The sequence below is a fragment of the Phoca vitulina genome, unplaced genomic scaffold (assembly GCF_004348235.1).
Source record: "Phoca vitulina isolate PV1807 unplaced genomic scaffold, GSC_HSeal_1.0 scaffold6, whole genome shotgun sequence".
Taxonomy (NCBI): Eukaryota; Metazoa; Chordata; class Mammalia; order Carnivora; family Phocidae; genus Phoca; species Phoca vitulina.
In genome coordinates this window covers 32,447,115-32,470,802 of record NW_022589709.1, presented here as the reverse complement: position 1 = coordinate 32,470,802, position 23,688 = coordinate 32,447,115, and the positions used below count along the sequence as shown (strand labels likewise).

General features: G+C 34.1%; 1 protein-coding gene across 3 annotated transcripts in view; it reads right to left on the bottom strand.

The window, feature by feature from the left end:
• Positions 1-8,632: 8,632 nt before the first annotated feature.
• CHD1 (chromodomain helicase DNA binding protein 1) overlaps positions 8,633-23,688 on the bottom strand; it is a 74,137-nt gene continuing 59,081 nt past the window's right edge. For all 3 annotated transcript variants that reach the window (XM_032403936.1, XM_032403938.1, XM_032403937.1), the window contains 5 exons: positions 19,074-19,252; positions 16,445-16,541; positions 15,456-15,507; positions 14,719-14,929; positions 8,633-13,012 (listed from right to left, as the gene is read on the bottom strand). In XM_032403936.1, coding sequence (XP_032259827.1) covers positions 12,667-13,012; positions 14,719-14,929; positions 15,456-15,507; positions 16,445-16,541; positions 19,074-19,252 — 885 coding nt within the window. In that variant the 3' untranslated portion in view covers positions 8,633-12,666. The remainder of the gene's footprint in view (positions 13,013-14,718; positions 14,930-15,455; positions 15,508-16,444; positions 16,542-19,073; positions 19,253-23,688) is intronic.

Sequence of the window (23,688 nt, the reverse complement as noted above, 5' to 3'; positions counted from 1 at the left end):
CATGACCTTGGAAATGCCACAAAGTACACTGCTTTCAAAGGAACCAACAACCAAACTTCTGTCATGGTCCACGGAGATGTTCCTTCAAATGATAATCTAGAAAAGTTGACTAGAGATGCCCAGCAGTTGGCCCTAGAAAAGGAAAAACAATATTGGAATTCTAGTAATTGTTAATTTGGTTAAAAAAAGAAAACTTTGGCTTACGCCAAAAATAATCCAGTCCTGCCAGAGACTCCAAATTTCCCATTACTGATTACTATCCATGCATTGAATCACTGGTATACTGAAAAAAATGATAATCTTTGTGAATCAGCAGTGGGATATATTAATAAGGCTGCAAAGAGTGCCTACTTTGCTTGCCTACCCCTCCTGCTGAAATATGATTCAAGAACACCTGTTCACACTGCTCCCAAGCACTTTAAATTCCCGAATGGAGCTTTGATATTTGGGGCACCTCATTTCAGAATAAGAAAATATCTTGATCTACTAGAAAAGATCATCCCAACCTGAAGAAGTCCCTGGAACTTCAGAGTGATGAGGGAAGTCCCTTCACTGGACAAGTGTTTTGACAGGTCTGTGCTGTTTGGTTGGCCAGTTTTACAGTACTTTCACTGTGCTTACAACCCTCAATCCTCAAACATGAGAACAGTGTAATTAAGACCCAATTAGCAAAATTTGCAGAGACCCTTCAAATACCCTGACCAAAGGCACTGCCATTAATCCTTCTAAATCTCTGGTCTACTCCTTTTGATGATATTGCGAACACCTAATTGTTAAACCATGCTTTAGTAAAACAATCTTTACGCAGCTTGCCCGAGGGGATGAAGACCTTAAACATCTCACCATGCAGCCCAGAGATTTTGTCTACTGGAAAAGATATCTCCAGAAAGATTTCATAACGCAACTCTGTTGGAAAGACTCCTCTCAGGTACTGTTAACCAACCCTTATGCAGCCAAACTCCAAGGAATCGATTCTTCGATCCATGTGTTGCATCTAAAGAAAGCACCAAACCCTGACTGGACCTGCACACCAACTGGTGGCCTGAAAAATAGATTTCCAGGAATCAAAACAGCTGAAGGAGAGAGCTTTCCCCAAAATGACAGAACCAGGCTTGTTTACCTTCTCCTTGCTGTTGGCCTCTTACCTTATTTCCTTCCTTACTTTCTTGACCCAATCTGTTGCAAAAAAAGGAAACCTCTCTGACTGTTGATCTGTTACCAGAAACTCCTATCTATTTCATGACGTCAGGGATCCCTTGGTTTTATCTGTAAGCAATTTTTGTTTGATTCCAAGACCTATCAGTTTAGGCTGTTAGAGCCAGATGCTCTCATACCTGTTTTAACCTTTCTCTAACCATAACCATACCTCTTTAGCTGGTTGCCTTCAAGTTTGGCTCCTGGTTTAGAACTATTATATACATACAAATTGGGGTCATTATTCTGCTATGTAATCATTTTTAAATTTTGCACCTGTTGCCTGTCAAATTTCTACAGAAGTGATGCATCCAGGAGGGTGGGGTTAGCTCAGCACTTACAGATGGTCTCCAATGCTTCCAACCTTGTAAGATCTAGACCTCGGATGGGAAATGCCTGAGAGTTATCCCTCATTCCCTTCCTCGTTACTCAAATGAGGCCTCAAGAGTTTGCAATCTGTGTATTTTCCCTCTGATGTGGAACAGGACAACCAGTAAATGTCCTTCCTGGCACAAAGGGACAAAACCACTAAGTATCAAAAATCTAATCTTGAGCAGCAATGTTTTGAGGAAAGATCTTAATCAAAAGGGGGAAATGTGAAAATAAATAAAAGAAACCTCATTTAAAATTGAATAGGGAAGCCCTGAAGCATGAGCTTTCATGTACTGCTAGTCACCATAAGAAGCAAACCTCACATTTCCCAACAGGAAACTTATTTTACATACCCCAGCAGTGGGAAGGAAGAATTTCTCCTTATCTAGCAACAGCCCAGCCAATGAGAACTCGGTGAAACAGCCCTCTCAGCTTCCTCCTTTCTTCTGTAAAAGCAAGCCCCTCTCCTCTGTTCTCCAGACTTGCCTCTGGTTCACCATAATTTGCTTGTCCTGAGATGCAATTCCTCTGCTATTCCCCAATAAATTCATTTTGCTGGTAAAATAGCTGGCTCTTTTGTTTAAGGTCAATATGAAGGACTTAGAGTAGCCACAATAATTTGGAAAATGTACAAAGTTGAAGCACTCTTACTACCTGACTTCAAGAGGTTTAATATAAAGATATAGTAATCAAGACTATTTTATTTTAGCATAGGGATAGTCAGTAGAATATTCAGAAATAGACGCACACATGTGGTCAACCGATTTTTTTTAATATATATAAAGAAGTCAAATAACTCAGTGAGGAAAATTACTCTTTTCTGGAAATGATGGTGGAAAAACTGGATATCCACATGGAGGAAAAAAATGAGCCCCAACTCTTAGCTCTCATCATATAGAAAATTAACTTGAAATGGAACAATGACCTAAATAACTCTTCTAGGAAAAAAAAAACAACACAAGAAAATCTTTTTGACTCTAGGGTAGACAAAAGCTTGTTATATGGATGGGATACAAAATGTATGAAATATTAAAGGAAAAAATTAGACAATGGACTTCATTAAAATTTAAAGCTTTTGCTCTTTGAAAATTACTATTAAGAAAAAAAAGGCAAGTCATAGATTTGGAGAAAGTATTTACAATACATATATCTAGTAAAAGACTGTTACTTAAAATATATTTATTACAGAGATGTTGATAAATTGAGAGGCTATGCATATGTTGAGGGCAGGGGACATATGCAAAATCTCTAGTGTCTGCTCCATTTTGTTGTGAACATAAAACTGCTTTAAAAAATATAATCTATCAAAAAAATATAATCTATTAAAAATACAGGACAGAAAAAAATGCTTACAGCTCAATAACAAGAAAGCAAATAATCCAACTACAAAATGGGCAAAAGATTCGATAGGTATTTCACATAAGACCTATAAATAGCCAACGGCACATGAAGAGATCAGTATCATTAGTCATCAAAAACATGCAAATTAAAACCATGCAACTGCATTACGTAACTATTATAATAGCTTTTTAAAAAAACACCATAGCTAGTGCTGGCAAGGATGCAAAACAAGTGCAACTTTCATGTATTGTAAAATGGTACAGCTACGTTGTACAAGTTTGACAGCTTCTTTAAAAGTTCAGTGTTTATCATATGATTTAGCAATTCTTTTCCAAGGTATTTATCCAAGAAATGAAAACATATGCACAAAACTTGTAAAGGAATGGTCATAGAAGTTTTATTCATATTAGCTAGAAGCGGGAAACCCATTAAGTGAGCAGTGGATCCATACAATGGAGTATTATACAGCAATATAAAGCAATGAACTACAGATACATGCAACAACATGAACTAATCTTAAAAACACTATATTGAGCAAAAGAAGTCAAAAGAGTGTGTGATTTCACTACTTATTAAACTCTAGTTAGATAAATCTATCTGTAGTAATATAAAGTAATATAAAGCCAATCATTAAGTGGTTTCCTAGGCTACAGTTTAAGTATGGAGATTGACTGGGAAGAACACAATAAAAACTTCAGGGGTGATGGAAATATTCTGTATCATGATTAGGTTAATGTATACATTTCTCAAACCTCACCAAATTGCACACGTATGGTGCATGCAATTTACTGTGGGATATATATTATGCCTCAATAAAGTTGACTTAAAAACCCATTTTAGAGTGCCTCTTCTTAGGATGCAGTTGTAAGAGAACATTCCTCCTAACCTAACATGAAAAAATAGTTAATCTAAAAAATCATAGTTTTACTTGAACCCATTAGAGAGTATAGAGGTCACCAAGCAACAAAGTGAACTAAATTCTAAAAAATGACAAGATTCTCCAAGGGGAACTGATATAAATGAACCGTATATTTGACAAGACAAGAAGAAAGAGTGCATAAAACAATTAAGAATAAATCAGGTAGGGGCGCCTGGGTGGCTCAGATGGTTAAGCGTCTGCCTTTGGCTCAGGTCATGACCCCAGGGTCCTGGGATCGAGCCCCATGTCGGGCTCCTGGCTCAACAGGGAGCCTGCTTCTTCCTCTGCCTCTGCCTCTCTCCCTGCTCTCTCTCTCTGTATCTCTGTGTCTCAAATGAATAAATAAAATCTTTAAAAAAAAAAAAAAAGAATAAATCAGTTAGAGGCACCTGGTTGGCTCAGTCAGAACATGTGACTCTTGATCTTGAGGTCATGAGTTTGAATCCCATGTTGGGTGTAGAGATTACTTAAAAATAAACTTAAGCAAAAAAAGAAGAAATCAGTTAATGTTTAATGGATTTTTAAAGGATGACTGCGCTAGGCTAGTGCTATAGTTTGCAAAAACAGCAGAAACGAGGTGCTACAGGAAATGTTAAATTTTTGAAAGAAACACATTCATAATGTCCATCTGTCCAAAATATTAACCAGCAGTTTGAGATAGTTCAATTTCATCATTAGATCCCACTACATTACAAAGTTGTTTTTTGATGGTTTCTTTGATAAAAAGTACGAGAAAATAAATGTAGAATAGGTATTGAGGGTGGCAGTCTCCAATCTGATTCCGTGATTTAAGAAGTTGTACAACAGGTGCACACATCCCAAGGATAAGTACTTGTGGTTTCTATCATTTTTCTTTCAATACTCAGAAAGCTAAGATTAGAAGGGAACTTCCTTGACAAGATAAAGGTCATATACAAAAAGGCTATGGCTACTACCATACGCAGTGGTGAAAGAATGAATTTATCCCAGATGCGAATAAGGCAATTCTTATAATAGGGCGCCCATTCTTACCAACATTATAAAAGAGGTCCTAGGAAGTACATTAAGGCAAGAAAAAAAAAGGCATAAAAGATTGCAAAGATACAAATAAAACTCTTTTTTCCAAGATATGATAATCTATGTAGAAAATCTCAAAGAATCTGGAAGAAGCTGTTATAACTAATTATTGAGTATAGCAAGGCCACAGGAAAACGGTTAAATCCAAAAATCAATAAATACTTAAAAATTGAAATTAAAGGGGTACCAGGGTGGTTCAGTTGACTGAGCATCAGACTCTTGGTTTCAGCTCAGGTCATGATCACAGGGTCGTGGGATCAAGCCCTGCATCGGGCTCTGTGCTCAGCTAGGAGTCTGCTTGGGATTCCCTTCTTTTTCTCCCTCTCCCTCTGCCCCTCCCCATGTTCTCTCTCTTAAATAGAATCTTTAAAAGAATTGTAATTAAAAAAAGCATTTATAAGGGATGAATTTAACAATTTAGCAAGATTTGTATAGTGAAAAATCACAATGATGAGAGAAATTAAAGACATAAATAATGGAATATATACTGTACTAAGTCAGACATCTCAATCTTGTTAAACTATCAATATTCTCCAAATTGATTATATGCTCAATATAATCCCAATCAAAATCCTAGCAGGCTTTTGGTAGAAATTTACAATTTGATTCTAAAATGTATGTGGGAAAGCAAAGGAATTTAGAAGGCCCTAACAATTTTGAAGAACAAAATTTAGAACACCACCTGATTTCATAATTTATTATTTAAAGATTGTATTTACTACTGAGAGAGAGCATGAGAGCGCAAGTGGGGGGTGGAGGGGTAGGCAGAGGGAGAGGAAGAGAGATAATCTCAAGCAGACTCTGTGTGAGCAGAGAGGCCCACATGGGGCTTGCTCCCATGACCCTGAAGAAATCATGACCTGAGCTGAAACCAAGAGTCGGTCGCTTAACCGACTGAGCTACCCAGATGCTCCCATAATTTACTATTTAAACTGCAGTAACCAAAACAGTGTGTTGTTGGCATAGGCAGAAATATAAATTAATAGGACAAAATAGGAAGCCCAGAAACAGACCCACCTACATATGAACAACTGATTTTCAATAAGGTAAAAGAGAAATTCAGTGGAAAAAGTCTTTTCAACAAATGATGTTGGAAAAATGGATATGCATATCCAAAAAAACAAAACGAAAACCTAAAAACATCCCCCCACACACCTTTCGTTCATACTGCACATTATATACAAAAAACTTGAGATGGATCACAGACTTAAATGTAATTCCTAAAAGTATAACCCTTTTAAAAAATATAAGAAAAATCTTTGTGATCTTGTGTTAGGCAAAGACTTCTACACACAAAGAAGGAACCATAGAAGAAAAAAAAGGGAGAAACTGAATTTTATCAAAAATTTTTAAATTCTGTATTTCAAAAGACACTGTTAAAAAAATGAAGACAAGTCACAGACTAGGAGAAAATATTTGCAGTTTATCTGATACATGAATTGCATCAACAATTCTATTTATAAAACTGGAAAAAAATTTGAAGACTAGAAAGAAGAATGACAAACACATTAAAAGATGTTGAATACCATTAGTCACTAGGGAAATGCAAATTACTCGTTACCACTAGACACCTACCAGAATGGCGACATGAAAAAAACAAACAAGCAAACCCTACCATACAAAATGCTCACATGGTTAAAGAGCAACAAGAACTCTCATCTATAGCTGGTGGAAACATAAAATGGCATATCCACTTTGGAAAATAGTTTGGCAGTTTTTTGTAAAGTAAAACATATACTTTACCATACAACCTAGAAACCCCGAAGTATTTCCCAAGGTTAGAATATGCCTATCCAGAGACTTGTCCATGACAGTTTACTGCATCTTTATTCATAATGGCCAAATGACTGGAAACCCAGTTGGTGAATGGATAAACTGTAGAACATTCAGTATGAAGAACAGCACTTAATAATAAAAAGTAATGAGCTACTGTTAATGCAAAAACACATTAATCTCAAAAACATTATACTCGGTGAAAGGTCAGCTCAAAGCCTATATTTTGTATATTCCTTTAAATAACATTATGGAAAAGGTAAAACTATGGGGACAAATCAGTGGTTGCCAGGGACTAGGTATGGGGAAATTAGTATAGGATAACTTTTTTGGGGTGCTGGAAAGGTTTTTATATCTTAAATATGTTGGTGGTTGAATAACTGTATAATACATCAAAGCTTATTACAATGTATACCTAAAAAGGATGAATTTACCTTATATAAACATGATCTAAATTTTTAATGGGAAAAAATATCAAAAACCAGCCAGGGAGGGAATTTTTTTTTTTTTTTTTTGGCTATTTCACCTTAAAGACATTGGAAATGCAACATAAGTTTCTCTTGCATTACGGTGTCTTTACAAGTTGTGTTCTTTCCTTATGAGTAGAAAAAGTCTATCATGCCACCTAAAAACATATTTTCTATCAAAAGATAAAGGAACAGACAAATCAAAATGTTTTATATTTTCCTATTATATATCACACCTCTGAATATCTATTTACAAAGTATCATCTTTCCTAAGCAGCCGTAAGTTACAAATAACAGTTTTCATTTATATATAAGCATAGTGTTTTAATTTTAAGAGGGGACCTAACCTCTGTATTATTCAAGTCAATAAAATAAATATTAAAATCCCCAAAATCATATTACTTAAGGCCTTTCTCTATTTTAATTTCTAGATGAGACTTAGGTATTTCTCTATGTTTCAGGTGATTCTTATTAGTTGAGTTAATAAGCAAAAGATAGTAAAAAGACTCTAGTAATAGAGATACTGATAAGGCATATAAATGTTCCAAATATACTAACAGATCAGGTAATAATGGAAAGACAAAAGTTTAATAATGCTGGCCACTTACGGCACATAGCATTTCTGGGAAAGAACCAAAATAATGAAAAAAATGCAACTGATATGTGAGGCATTGGTTTAGCTCCTGGGGTTACAGCAGTGGGTAAGACGAAGTCCTTCCCCTAATGGAACTTACATGTTCATGAGGAGGCAATGACAGATGAAAACAACAAGGTCAAGTAATGGTAAGTGCTAGAAGGAAAAGAAAAGAGATTAAAAAATGATTGATAGGGGCAGGGTACCAGTTTAGAGACTTGATATGACATGTGAGCAGAGACTTGAATTATTTAAGCAAGGGAGTAAGCTTTGTACAAATTAGGGATAAAGGCATTCTTGACAGAGGGACCAGCAATGCAAAGTCCCAGAAGTATTCTTTGGGGTATTCTAAACAATGGAGTAGTGTGAGAGAGAGAAAGACTAGAAATAGCTAGGGGTAAAGTGCCACATATTATCAAGTTGTGATTGCCAAGTCTATTCATTTATCAAAAATTATGGAACATTGGCAGTTGTGTTTTTTCTTAATGTTATTGGTGGAGAAGGGCGGAGTCTGGTTTTCCGTATTTTAAGATTAGATGCCTATTAGATATCTAAGTGAAGATGAGTTCAGGGGAGTAGCTGAAGCTGAAGATACTCAGCACAGAAACGGAAAGAAAAGGAAAAACAGTAAAGCTGGTGAGACAGAGGACAGAAATAAAAAATGTTATGAGAGTAATACCACAGGTTTCCAGAAAGTAGAAAGAACTGGTCGAGGCAAGACCTGATCTAAAAAATATAAACAGTGCTCCATGCATTACGTGCCCTCCTTAATACCCATCACTGGGTTAACCCGGAGCACTGGGTGTTACACGAAAACAATGAATCGTGGATCACTACCTCAAAAACTAATGATGTATTTTATGGTGACTAACAAAATAAAATTTTAAAAAAATTAAAAAAATAAACAAAACCACACCTAAGCTCAGCATAGTGAAATTGAAGAACACCAGAGACAAAGCAGTTTTGAAAGGTAAAAAGAGGAAAAAACAATGAGTGCCAGGTCAATTCCACAGCTCATCGACAGATTGGAAACCTAACAGTAGTCTATAATAGTGAAACTACAATGCAATCCACATTTCTGCCAGATAATGTAGATCAGTGCAGTCAAATCTTAGCTCATTTAAGAGAAGCATGATGAGCTCAGGTTTTGTTTGGGGACTATTTATACCATTTCAATTTAATATTTAGATCAAGACTCAAATGTAGACTGGGACATAGAATTAAAAGCATCTTATTCATTTGGGAGTTTGAACTACCAATCTTGTTTCAAATAAAGATTGGTTAAGTTTGTTTGTTTTAATTAAAGGACAAGGTGGCTAATGGTCTTTTAGGATAGAAAATATGGCACATGAAGCCCCACTGAAGAATTTGTATAGATACTTGGAAAAAATCTGGAAAGTATTTTTTAATCCTACTTTACCAAATAATCTTATCTTTCATTCTTTAATGTAGTTAATATCTCTTACCCTTAGGTCTTTCTTTATAAAGAATCCAAACATTTCCTGTAATAAAATCAATCTATTAGGTTAAAAAAAGAAAAAAATTAGCATAAAGCATCTATAAAGTCAATTACTGCAGTCATTGTCAGGAGAAAATATAATATCAACTGTTTTGTTTTAAATGTCTAAATTTAGAAGACTTAAAAATTTCAACACAAGTTTTTTTGACATTATGTTGTCTCAGGATATTTTTGTTGTACTATTGCCTAGTTATCTGCCCTTAAACATGTTCATCACAAATCTTGCATGAAGTGCTACAATATATGTAATCGATCTGTATTTTTAAATTGAGTCTTGAATTTAAGTAATGGGTTTGATAGTTGGTTTATATTAACATGCTTAAATATCAATTTAGAAACATTTAAAAGTATTTTTTGCATTATTTGCTAAGTAACAAACTACTTAAAATTTTAACAATGAAGCCACATTTGTGAGTTCACATTACAATTTCAAATGAAGCTGGGTTAAGTCCAAAAGAATCCCATATTTAAAAATTAGCTGTTTTTCCACGACCTAGGCCCACCCCAAATCAATATACTCCTTGCAAAAGAAAAAAAACACAACTATAAAACTCCATTATTATTTAGTCAGAAACAAAGTAACGAACAGGAATTATGCCAATTACCCCAGTGGGTATTCTTTAAATCTTATGGAAATGAAATCAGTGTCAATCAGTGTCTCTATACAACCTTTTCATTATTTAACTACAAAAATGGATTATAGAAATTATCACATATGTAATCTACTATGTTTCATGCTATAAAGGTTTGTTTTATTAAGCCACTCACTCTGAAATTAATGAACAAATCATTCACACTCCAGTTTTCCACAGCTTTCCAGTCTAAAATTATTTTCTAACATATCCTGAACAAAGAATATTTTCTTTATAAGCAAAGAGGCCATTGCTTTTAATAAGAATCATTTATTGTATATTATTAAAGTGGAGGGTTAACTGGTACAGTACTATGCATAATCTCTCACCCTTGAAAATTTAAACACAAATGGATAAAAATAGCAAAGCAGAATGAGCATGTAAAAGACAAAATTTAAGCATATTTTATAGAGAATGTTCCCTGTGATATTTATGCACTAATGTTCTTCTCCATTGTGTTTTAATAAATTTATGGCTTATTCCTCTTCTACAGGATTGTGGACTTCTTACAAATAATGAACATGTTTTCCATCAATTAATGTTACATACAGTTTTAGATTTTTCATTCAACTCAACTAATTAGGTGACTAAAATATTCAACTAAATGTGGCATTGTTAAGAAATTAGAGCCCATTCCATTGCCTCAAAATATGTAATAATGTTCTTCTATGAAATCTGTACAATAGGATATAATGCAAATATCCCAGCTACAAAATGTGAATTAAAAATGCCAACCCTGATCTGCTTACTGTGTTAATATTATAATTTCATTAAGTATTATATTTTTTTGTTAAATGCTATCTGTGGAATAATCATTTATACTAAATGTGGAAAAAAGTGGAAAAGCTTAAAAAATGTGTACCGGCACTAAACTGTTTAATCACTTTTATATTTAATTATAAATTAATGTTTAGAAAATGAGCTATTCTTCCTATGTTATCTGATATGCCAGGAAAAAATAGATTATTATGTTCCAGGGTAACTAAAAGAGGTATCACTACTCAAAAAAAAGGGGGGGAGGGGGGAGGAAGGCTTTGTTTTGTACACATAAAACTTTAGACCTAAATGGATAAAAGGAAAACGTTTAAAAAATACATCCATCTATGGACGAATTTCTGTAGATTGCTCCCACAGTTAATCAACAGGGACACATTTAAGAATATTATAGGCATATACCAATATACTTATATTTGTCAAAGTTAAGATTCAAATTTGCTACAGCACAGCACACATCCAAGAATGTATGCTACATGATTCAAAAAGTTCCACTGAATATAACAAAATAAAAATCTGTGAATAAATATAAGGCTTTCTAAAATAAAATCTGCAGGAAACCAACAAGAGTCCAACAAAGATTTCTACGATCTAAATTTTACTTCATAGATTCATATAGTCTTCAAAATAGATTTAGTTGTAGTGCCACACATTAACAATAGTTAACTGCTTACCAAAATACCTTTTTCCTGGTAGCTAAACGTTACTACTTAAAAAAAAAAGAAAAAAAAAAGTTAAGTGCTTGAGGGAGTAAGAATGCAGCAGAAAATTACAGGAGCCCACATATCCTTTTTCTTAAATTTAATTTGTCATATATAAGGTTTTTATATACAATCAGTGTGCATTGTAACAGTTTATATTAAAAGTCAATCAAGTTTATCTAAAATGTTACCTGGCTGCATAGCACATTTGACATTATTGCCCACATGAAAAGGGAAAACAAATGGATTTACAATTACTTTTGGCCATTTTGGATTCTGAAAAGTGTTCATACACCTACCCTTTTAAACCAAATGCGTCTGAAAAAAATGTTTCCAGAGCATGCAGTTTAGATTTTACATATTATCTCACCATTTTGTTACTACAAACACAATATTTACTAAAAAAGAAAAAAAAGAAATAACATGTATCTAATAAAATAGTCAATATAAAAAGAGGACTAATGGAATTAAGTGGCCCCTTTCCCCATTTTTACATTCTAAACAATGATTCCATCAAGACAAATCATTAAAAAGTGTTATTACACTGATATTTTTAAATGATAAGAAGGCCTGAGTTGGTAGGGAAAGGAACAGTCAAAAAAAGCCTGAGAAGGGAAAGGAAGTAAGGAAAGCTCATTTAATCCATTTACAATAATTTACAGCCATTTGTGTGTGTGTGTATGTGTGTGTGTGTAAAAAGGCATAATAATAGATCACAAACAGGAAATTCCTGGCTATTTTACAGATATAAGTACAGAATTTAAATATTCAAGCTTGTGATGAAAAGCGGCAAGGTGGTCGCAGTGTACAATGTAAACAAGTAGCTTTGGAAAGTGAACAAAGTCCTTGAGTGTTTTTTCTTTATTAAGAAAAGAACTCTCTTTCATTCCTTCCTGAAACATGATCACAGGTCAGAGTAAAGTTCATATACAAACATAATTTAAATGGAGGTCAGTCTAAAATCACTGACTTAAAAACAGTTTTATCCAGCCTATATGGAAGGGCAGTGTTGAGGTCCCTGTAATAGTAAACATTTTCCATTTCTTTAAAAAAGAAAAAAAAAAAAGTACTACAGTATTTGTAGTACAGTGCAGCATAATCCTTAAATATAAAAATATTTTCTCTTCTGTTGGGATAATAGACCTTGCATCCTGGAAAGAAGTAACAATACTGCTACTGATAGAAGATCTGTTTATATCTTTCAAGTCATGTAAGGCAATTACTGTGTTGGTTTATGATATATGGCTAAAAGAAAAGTCCAGAAAGACAAAGTATCAGTTTTTGTTATGTTTTCCGACTACTCCAGGTATGCTCAGGTGTACTTTTGTGTTCAACTGAGTGTTCAAATGGAGATCTGGAGCCATAAGGAGATCTCTGATCTAGTGGTGATCTGGGGCCACTACTGGAAGCTCTGTGGTCCATTTGCCAATCTGAGTGATACCTATAATCCCTGGAAGATTTATGGTGTGTATATTCAGAACTTGCCCGATGGTCTGAATGTAACCGATGGTCTGAATGAGAACGATGATCAGAATGAGATCTATCCTTTAAACTTCCTTCCAAATTTGACCTGTGATCTCTACTCCTGTGATCATCCAGTTTTCTGTGTTTCTCTCTATCACTGTAATACCTAATAAAAGACAAATTAGGAATTAAATTAATAATGCAAATTAAATGTTTCCAAATAAAATAATTATTAAAAAATAAAACACAAAAACTTTAAGGCATCCTTTTAATTGTATATAAGCTCTGTGTTTCACTACAAAAACTTCCTAAGTGAGCTTTAGTTATTGGACCTATCTCTGCATGCCTCTCTGGAAAAATCATTCAATTCACAAAACTAAAGTGAACCATACAGAACACCTCAGGCAGCATCTAATTTTACATGCCCATTTTATTTTTTAATTATTTTTTTAACTATTTAATACAATTTTAGTTTTAGTTAAAGCATAACTGATGTACAATATCACATTAGTTTCAGGTATGCAACACAGAGATTTGAAATTAAACACATTATGAAAAGCCCATCATGGTTAAGTGTAGTTACCATCTGTCCAAAGTTATTACAATATTGACTATTCCTAAGCTGTACTTTATATCCCCACAAGTTATTTTATACCTGGAAGTCTGTACCTCTTAATCCCCTTTACCTATTTCACCTATCCCCCCATTCCCCTCCCTCCTGACAACCATCAGTTTGTTCTATGTCTGAGGCTTGATTGTTGTTTTTTTTTTAAGATTCCAGACACAAGTGAAATCATATGGTATTTGTCTTTCTCTGAGTTATTTCACTTAGCTCACATGCCCATTTTTCAATAAAGTTGCTACGTTTTATTCTATGCAAAAACTATACTAATGCATCTTAGTTATCTGGAAGTGAGGATTAAGATAACGATCTAGAATACCCTTGAAATCAGAGCCTTTTATAAACCTCTAAAGCAGAAAAAAAATAAAAACCTCTAAAATGCAGTCTGTGAACTAATTTGTGGGAAGGGAATTTTCATTAGTTGGGGAAAGGTCGTTGTTATAAACAACATAAATTATGTTCTATAAGCCTGTGAAATTATAAAAATTTACTACTACAAATACAGCTTTTCGTTTCGTGTGCCCTTTTCTAATTGTGAGAGCCATTCTACAATTGATATATTTAATGACAGTGCTTCTACTACAGAAGGAATTATTACAGTGAGCACAACTAAAATGCAAAGAAAATCTACTAATTTATTTCTCATTTTTTACTTTTCTGTTTTTTCTTTTGCTTTTCATAATTATCATTAACTTATGAAAATATTCCTTCACCAAGTAAAATGTATTTTGTTGTTACTATTTAGGTTGTTTACTACTTAAAGGCTTCAAATAACAATAAACAGAGAAACCTTCCTGATTTCAAGACTTCCCAGATTGCTGTGATTAAGTTTAAACTCAGGGAAGTGTTTTCACGTGAGTTAATTTTTCCCGTTTTTTTTTAATGGAATGGAACACAGAACTCCCCCCACCAAATTTCAGTCATATTCCATTGAGCTTTTATTTTACTCTATTATTGTATTTTGAAGAATATTTGAGCCAATATTCTAACACCAACCAATAAAAATGAATCCTATGACTTATTAATTATAGAACTCCCTACACTTTCATCTCTTACTGCACACGTTGATCTTAAATTTAGAATTAAAAAAAATTTATAGAAATTCAGTTCTCAATATTAACAAAAAGTGCTATGTATCAGTTTTTTTATTTGTAAACAAACACCTTTATTTCACTTAAGATTTGTTATGTATTGTAAATTAAAAAAAAGACATGAATAAGCAAAATTTCAAAACTAATTGTCCAATTTACCTGCTTTCCTGCTTGTAATGATCCCAGTCACGATGATCTTTACCATTGCTAAAAGAAGAATAGGGTCTTTTCCTAGAGTCACTCTTTTTGTAAGAATCTCCCTGATGTCGGTCTTTATGATGATCATGATACTGAGATAAGTGTCTGTCAGATGAGTAACTGTCCCTGCTGCTATCATCATGATTTGTATTCTCTTTTAATCTTTCCACATCTGTTAGAGAAAAGAATACAGCTTTTGTTAATGATGTAAAAAAAAAAAAAAAAAAAAAAAAACATGGTAAGCAAAATTAACTTTGCTGCTAGGTTATAAGAACTCCTATTTCAACTCCAGAAAAACAAAATCAGTTGCCCAACAGACAGCTGAAGACTTTAGAAATGGTCTATAAGGGCAGTATAGTAAGGCCTACAAAAGGGTTACTGTATTCTGAAATGTGAAAAAATATAACTGAAAAATTTAAGGCCCATTTTCTTCTCAGACTATACTTTTGTGACTCTTGCACCAATAGAATACTTTATTCGAAATAGTATTTTTAAAAAATACATTCACTTTAACAATTATTCTATAAGTTCTAGGAACTGACAAAAGATTGATTTATGGAAAGGTTAATTAGCTAAAAAGAATTACTGTGTAAGATAACAGATTCGATATAGAAATGTGGGTATGTATTATGTAAAACAAACCTGAAAGAGGAAAACAATTTTTAAATTTACTCTCTAAAACAATTAGTAACACTTACCTGGATTTCTAATCACTTGAGCATTCAAGTTGCTGTTCTGGTCATTATTTTGCTAAAATAAATGCACATATGTAAGAATCTTTTAAGTGGCTTCAAATACCCTTATAAAATAGGAAAAAGAAAAAAAAAACCAAAACATCCTAAAAAGAAAATTCTGATGCTGAAAGAAGTCCTCATATATTAGAATGTATAAATGTATCACTTCCAGATACCTTTTTTTAAAGCATAGACTATTTGTCCCATGACTTTCTTAAAAATTTGACTTGAAAGACTTTTAGACTTACAGAAAAGCTGCAAAAATAGTACCTAGAGTTCCCATATGCCTTTTACCCAGCTTCTCCTAATGTTAGTATCTTACACAACACCACAGCATAATCAAAACTGAGTAATTAACATTGGTACAATACTATGAACTGAACTAGAAACTTTATTCAAATTTTACATTTTCCCACTAAAATCTTTTTTCTGCTCCAGGATCCAATCTGGTATTCCATATTAACACTGAGTTTTCATGTTTTCTTAGTTTCCTCCAATCTAGGACAGCTTTTTTTTTCTTGTCTTCGATGACCTGGACACTTTCGTAGAGTACTAAAGAGTTATTCTGTAGAACATCTTTCAATTGGGGTTTGTCTGATATTTTTCTCATGATCAAATTAAGGGTATGCATATTTTTGCCAAGAATTCCATAAAAGTGATGTACCTTTCTTAGTGCATGTAATGAGGGTTTATGATGTTAACTTTGATCAAATGTTTAAGGTGGTTATTAAACATCTTGGAGGAGATACTCTTAGTCTATGCCATATCTTGTTTTCATGCCCACTAATTTTAGCTTCCTTCAGAAGATCCTACCTGTAACAACTTTTATTGTGCTCTAACAGTGATTTTATATTTCCTTCATTCCTTCTACATTTATTAATTGAATTCTTCTATAAGGAGGTATGTCTCAGTTTTAGTAACATAAAGGAAAAAAATATGATGCATTAATTTACCTGAGATTCCTGCCGTTTTTTAATAGCATGTTTATATAATTTATGTAATTTTCTTGCATCAAACTCCGTAAACTTAGATACAAAAATCCACAGGTTTCTAGAAGAAGAACAGGTAAATTAGTCTGGTGGAAAATATTTAGGTTTTTCATGGAACCCCCTAACCTCTAGATAGAAACACACATACTTAGCCTTCTATGGAACAAAGTCTAAGGACATTATTTCTAGTATTTTTAAAAACTTTATACGGCTAAGACTCCAATCTTTTTTTTTTTTTTTTAAGTAATCTCTACACCCAACACCGAACTCACAACCCTAAGATCAAGAGTTGTATGCTCCAATGATGGAGCCAGCCAGGTGCCCACATATGGATAAGACTCCAAATGAAACTAAATATTAAGTTTTACTTCTCTCCAAAATCCCCTCATTTTATAATCTTTTACAGTGAAAATAGTAATCCATCCTAATTTGAAACCAAAAAAATGTAAAGTTACAAATCAGGAAGGGACTCATATTATGATTTATATTAGTATAAAAGAAACAAGCTATGGTAGTAGTCCGACTAAAGATACCATTAGATAATGTGGATTAAGTTTGTTTAAGAAGGGTCCTAAAGAATGTGTTAAAGAGCAACTGTATGGGAGCCATGAACAGAGAAACTTTAACTTTGGATCTTGAGTATAAAAAGAGAATGTGGCTATATTTCCATTTAAGCCTAATATATATACATATCTATATATATATAAAATTGATCTTTACTGTATCCCTGTTCTATGGTTCTGTAGTTTGAGGGACATGATATGAGTTGAAAGAGCTTGAGATGTACAGAATTGTTTTACAGTATCTAAAGAAAGCATTAAAACTCCAGTATATGTATTTCAGCTATAAATAAAAGATTAAGCTAGACAATATAGTACTTTAGGATTATTTCCTCTCCTTCCTCTTATCATCTTTTTTTAAAGATTTATTTATTTCAGACAGAGAGAGTGAGCAGGGGGAGGGGCAGAGGGAGAGGGCTTGATCCCAGGACCCTGAGATCACAACCTGAGCCAAAATCCAGAGTCAGATGCTTAACTGACTGAGCCACCAGGTGCCCCTCCTACTATACCTTATCGTTATCATTCAATTGAAAAATATACAGTCCCTTATATATAGTTTATAAAGGGTTTCAAGTACAGATGATATTATTTTGTGGATGATTACTAGTGGGCTCAGAGATCTTCTGTAACTGTTCAAGGTCACAAAGCCAATAATTAGCCAAGATGGAGACCAAGCATGTCTTCTGATGCCAACTCCAGGAATCATTCCATGGCATTATAAGCACATTAACTTCAGGCTATTATTATTGTCCATGCATGGCTTCAGTGTCTTCTTCAGACATGATAGCTCAGTTTCATTTGTTTTCAAAAGCCTAGTGATCATAATCAACTTCCTGTCTCCTCTCTCTAACATGGGTCATGGTTTTTTTTTTTTTAAAGATTTTATTTATTTATTTGACAGAGACACAGCGAGAGAGGGAACACAAGCAGGGGGAGTGGGAGAGGGAGAAGCAGGCTTCCCAGTGAGCAGGGAACCCCATGCGGGGCTCGATCCCAGGACCCTGGGATCATGACCTGAGCCGAAGGCAGATGCCTAACGACTGAGCCACCCAGGTGCCCCATGGGTCATGGTTGATTTTAAGGAGAAAGGGGACAAGGATAGAATCTTTAGTGTAATCATCAGTCCTTCAGAAATATGTCATTATTACAGTTTTTTGCTTTGATGTGTAGCTGCACTGCCTAGAGCAAGGAAATCAGCAGGCTAATAAACTGATATGACTGGCTGTGGTCATTTTGCAGTATTCCTAACTTGTCTAGTAGCTTGACTTAACACTGATCTCGGTCTGGTAGTCATTAAGTGATTTGTATAATATTATAGCAGCTCAGATTTACAATTTTAAGACCAACTGTGTTGCTGCTGCTTCTAAAGTAAAGGGGAAGATAAAAATCTGCATTTTACACTGCCTGAGAATATTAATTTTTACAAGGCTGTATACTTATACCTGGAAGATGAATTGCTAAATTCATGTAACAATAAATTTATTTGTTTGGTACTGCAAATTCTAAAGTTATTACTAAGAAAAATTTGGCAAACTAGAAATTTCTAAAAATAAAATGCAACCTGAATTTTAATGAAACGGTTTTCACTTTTTTTTTTTTAAGACTGTAATTATTTGAGAGAGAGAAAGAGAGAAAGCACATGCGAACACAGGCAGGTAGAGAGGCACAGGGAGAGAGACAAGCAGAGTCCCCACTGAGCATGGAGCCCAATGCAGGGCTCAATCCCAGGATTCTGGGATCATGACCTGAGCTGAAGTCAGATGCTTAACCCCCCCAGGCACCCCTTCACTATACTGTATTTAAAGGAAGAGGTGCCACCTGTGGTTTATCACGATGTATAATTAAGCAATCATTCACAAATAAAAGCTTTAAAGTTAAAGGAAAAAAATGAAAACAATCACCCTCAGATTACCTCTTTAAACATTATTTTGTTACCTAAACTTCAGAATAAGAAAAATAAATTAAAATATAAGACACAAATAGATGGTTACATAATTACAAATTTAACATTTCCTGAAAAGTACATCACTTACTTTCTCCACTGCTTGATTTGTTCAGGATTTGTATACTCTTTCAGACATTCTGTGATATGGTCTCCAATTTTTATTAAACACTGTCTAGTATGCTCCAGTTGTTCTCTTTCTGAAAGGCCTTTTTCAGGCCTATCAAGTTGTTTCAAAGCTGCTTTCACAGGCCTCATCCTTTCTTTACACTTTAAAATGGGAAAATAAAAACATGTATGGAAAATAAGAACATGTATTAAAAATAAGAACTCAACAAAGATCTACTTCCTTCAAATGATATCGATATGAGTAAATACAGCACTGTTTGATGCTAAAAAAGCATTAAAGCTTGCCTTACAGCTCTTAAATATCAGGGTTTTTCCTCTCAGATTTTCTTCAGAAAGTAAGGCTTTCCATTATCATTTAAATTCAATCTTTCTGTATGTAAAAGCTTTGGGTTTATTTACCTTCTGTAAAAATGGTTATTTTATACCCTGTAACACATCATTAAGCAGTCTTAAACACAGAATGTTAAAAAATAATGTATCTCAGAACACAACTTAGTATCCTCCTAATATAGAGTAAAATGTAAAAAAAAAAATAAGGATCTTCATAAAATAAAATATGCTGGCAAAGCTATTAAAACCAATATAGCTATAGGTATAAACTGTCTATTCTTCTAAACCTTTGGAAAGTAAGAAAAAGAAAGTAGCTAATGAATTTTGCTCTTATATTTTGGTTGGTCAGGGAACTGGGGATGCTTGATAGGAGCCAACCTCTTCCTTGGCCTACATATCACTGGCATGCCAATAAAAGGATGATGTATCAAAAACTGTATGATTCAGTTAAAGTCCAACATGTGCAATAAACGCTATAACCTTAAGCCAAAACTAAATTAAGAATATTACTAAAAAAGCAAACTATACATAAATTTTATTTATGTATCCAAATGCAAAACAAATTTAAAATGAACGGTAATTATATTGTAGCAAAGTAGCAAAGCTGGGTTAGTTCCAGGAATGTTAAGGATGATCAACTACAGACAATATATTTAGCTGATTCAACGCCATTTATTTAAAGAAGAAATCCTATCACTGCTGTGGAAGGGCCAGTCTTATTAAGTGTCTATATATGTATGGAATCGTTTCTGAGTATTTTATTCTGTTTTACTGACCTATTTGTCCAAATCACTTGGAAGTTATCCATCTTCTGTCAGGAATAATTTAAATAATATTAGAATTACATGCTTTTTAGTTATTAGAACTCAGCCAGGCCTGATGTCTTTTTTTAAAAAGGGAAAATCTTTTCCTTTCTAATTTTTAGCAGTATTCCTATCTGTTCTCTACATTTCCTGCTTCTTGCTTGATTTTGGTAGTTTATATTCTGCTAGAAAATGATTCATAAAATGTATATAATTTGAGTGCATACCATGTTCTCAGCATTGTCCCAGACCCAGGAAACAGAGCAGTAAATACAAGAGATTTGCCTTTGCAGAACCCGTACTCTACTAGGAGAAAAGAGCCAATAAAGAAACAAGATGCAGCGTGTTGGATGGTGAAAACTGTGATAAAGAAAAATAAAGCAAGAAAAAGGAGAGAGACCTCCTTCACGTAAGACTTCAGAGAAGAGTGATGTTTGAGCATATATCTAGAGAAAATGAGGGAGTAAGCCACTTTTGAGCAGAGAGACGAACAAGTACCTATGTTCTAAAACTTGTATGTTCAAAGGCATAGTATAAATGCCAGTGTGGCTGGAACCTACTGAGTGAGGGAAGTAGCAAGAGATGAAGTAATAAACCAGGTGCAGTATCTTTTAGCCTATTATCATGAATCTTTCATCCTGAGTGAGGGAAAGCCACTCAAGGATTTGAAGCGAAAAAATAAGAGGGAGTGGGGTGACTTGACCCTCTCTGTAACAGTCATTATCACTCTGGTTGCTGTGTGGAGTATGCACTGAGGAACGAAAAGGGTATAAGCACAGGAAGAGTGGGGAGCAGTGAAAAACAGCTATGAAGCTATTGAAATAATCGAGGGCAGAGATGGCTGTAGCTTCAAGTAGTATGGGAGTGCCAATATGATTTGCTTAATGACTGATAGCGGTAAAGAAAAAAAGAGGAATTCATGACTAAAATCTATGTTAAGGCCAAGGCCTGAAGTTGGGAATTGGAGCAATGATAACAAATATTTATAAAGCACTTATTAGGTATCAGAAGCTATGTGTTGTGTAAAGGCACCTCATTTGATTCTGGTAGTAGATCTATGCAACACTATTTTATTGAAGAAACTGAAGCTTAGAGTGAAATGACATCTGTCAAACCCAGGTCTGACCTCAAAGGTTGTACTCTTTCTTAACTGTTAAATTATAAAATGAAATTTAGGAGACAAATCAATAAGACACAAAGAAATTCAAGAGGTGTCAAATTAGGCAAAGATGTGAAGGAAGGAAAATGAAGACCAAGAAAAGGCCACTGAGTTTAACAGTCAGAGCTAGTCCCAAATAAAATTTATATAGCAGTAAAATCCTAATCATGCAAGCTCAGAAAGTCTGGCTCCAGAGTCCATGTTTAAACTATTCCATTCTTCATTTCCATAATACAAGTGATTTTAAGATCTATCATGAAAGTTAATGGAGAAGAAACTCATGCACTGGGTACAACAGGAAGTTTTCCATTTCAGCAGTTATATGAACAAGGCAGAAGGCTAAGGAGGAAATGTAGGCAAAGAAAGGTGGCAAGAGGTACAATTTCACCTCTCAGTAATGAACAGGCAGAGTAAGGGAAGCAGTTCAAAAGAGTTCAGTCTTCACTTCAGAAAAGCAAAAGCACACCACCACCTCCTTATTCCCACCCAATAGAGAGGCTTAAAAAAAAAAAAAAAAAAAAATCAACAGAAAATGGATAGAGAGGCTAGATTAAGAACCAGGTCACAAACAGAAAGGTTAACCTTAAAAAGATGCTAAGGAATCAGCATGTAAACCTGAAGAGATAAAGATGAAAGTCCAGAGATATGTTCAAGTAAGATGGAAGACAGGAACAAGAGTAGCTTATTCTGACTATCCCCAACATTCTTAGGGATTGGAGGGATGTAAACAGCCAAAAGTGAGGAGGAGAGTAAAACTGTGTTAAGGAACTACTACACTTAAAGAGCAAGAAAAATATTTGAAGCTGTATTAGGGCATGCCAAAGAATTAGCAGGAACGAATAAATGGGTTCATTGATCAACATTCTCTAGTTAGGGTACAGAGTAGAAGAAAATGAGACAAGCAGGCAACCTGGGCATCTAGAATGGTGTAAGAGGTAAAACAAAAACATGATTTCAGAAGTGAAAATTTCCATCTTTCAAGTATAGCATTTGATTAATATTAGCAATAAAACTGACTTAAGATTACACCCAAACAGCAAAAAGATGCAGATTCTAGAGATCCTAAAGAGGAAATATTCTTTTTTTTTTTTTTTTTTTAAAGATTTTATCTTTTTAGAGAGAGAGAGCATGCGTACTCGCATGTGTAAGAGGGATCATGACCTGAGCCAAATCAAGAGTCGGAAGTTTAACCAACTGAGCCACCCAGGCGCCCCAAAGAGGAAATATCTTATATGAATATATATTTACATATATTTGTGCACACTGTAACTGTATATAAATAAGATACATTTATATCAGACTATAAATTTTCCCTTTAGGTGCTACCAATAATAACGTATCTCTTACTGAAGGATAATTTGTACCTGTCTCATATCATTCAGTCTTTTTTCTCTAGTAACATTACTACTCCTTCCTGATTTTGCTCTGTATCTGGATTTTTTAGTCCTTTATCAATCAATCTGCTGGCATGTCTATATTCAATAACAACATCCACCCCAACCACTATCAATTTTTTGAGCAAAGCACGAGCTGAAAACTTTCCATGTATCAACTCTTCTGGTCATCATACTGACTTTCCTAACAGCAGCACTCTGGCTCCAGAGCCAGTACATTCAATTGCTACACATAACTGCTTTCCCACACTGCAACCTCACTATAAAGTTTTTCTCAAAATATTTATCACAATTAATTTCAGTTGAGACTATTTTGGGTTCCTGATTATATCCAGTAAATAACTCATTTGGAAAGAGGCCAAGATAGATCCTCCCTGACTTTGATGAACATAAAAGCATGACAGCATGTAAGACCAGTGTTACTTAAAGTGGCCTATGAACCTGTACTAGTCCACAAGGGGGAATAGGTACAGAAATTTTAGAAACCTTTGTATCAATTTGACAGTGCAATTTTATGTCTACTGAATCTAGTAACATAACGGGGCTTACATTTTGCATTTTTTTCCTTATTTTCACTTTTCTAATGAAATATTTTCACTATTTGTTTTTATTGTACTTTCTAAGAATACTGGTCTATAAAAGATTGGGAAAAAAAGCTAGTTCTTCACTGTAGATAAGAAGTGATGTTACAAAGATAAAAGGTTCAGGAACAGAGTAGTTTACAATTCTAAAGCTGAAGGGAAAAAAGTTTGCTCCAAGTATTCCCTAAATGCCTCTCCTTAAAGTCTTTAATTTATTAAAAAGTTTTTCCAAGTTAATTCTAAATTTAAGATAACTTTCAAAATTTAAATTTATTGCCTTTAACAATCTGAACTGCAGTACTACCCAATT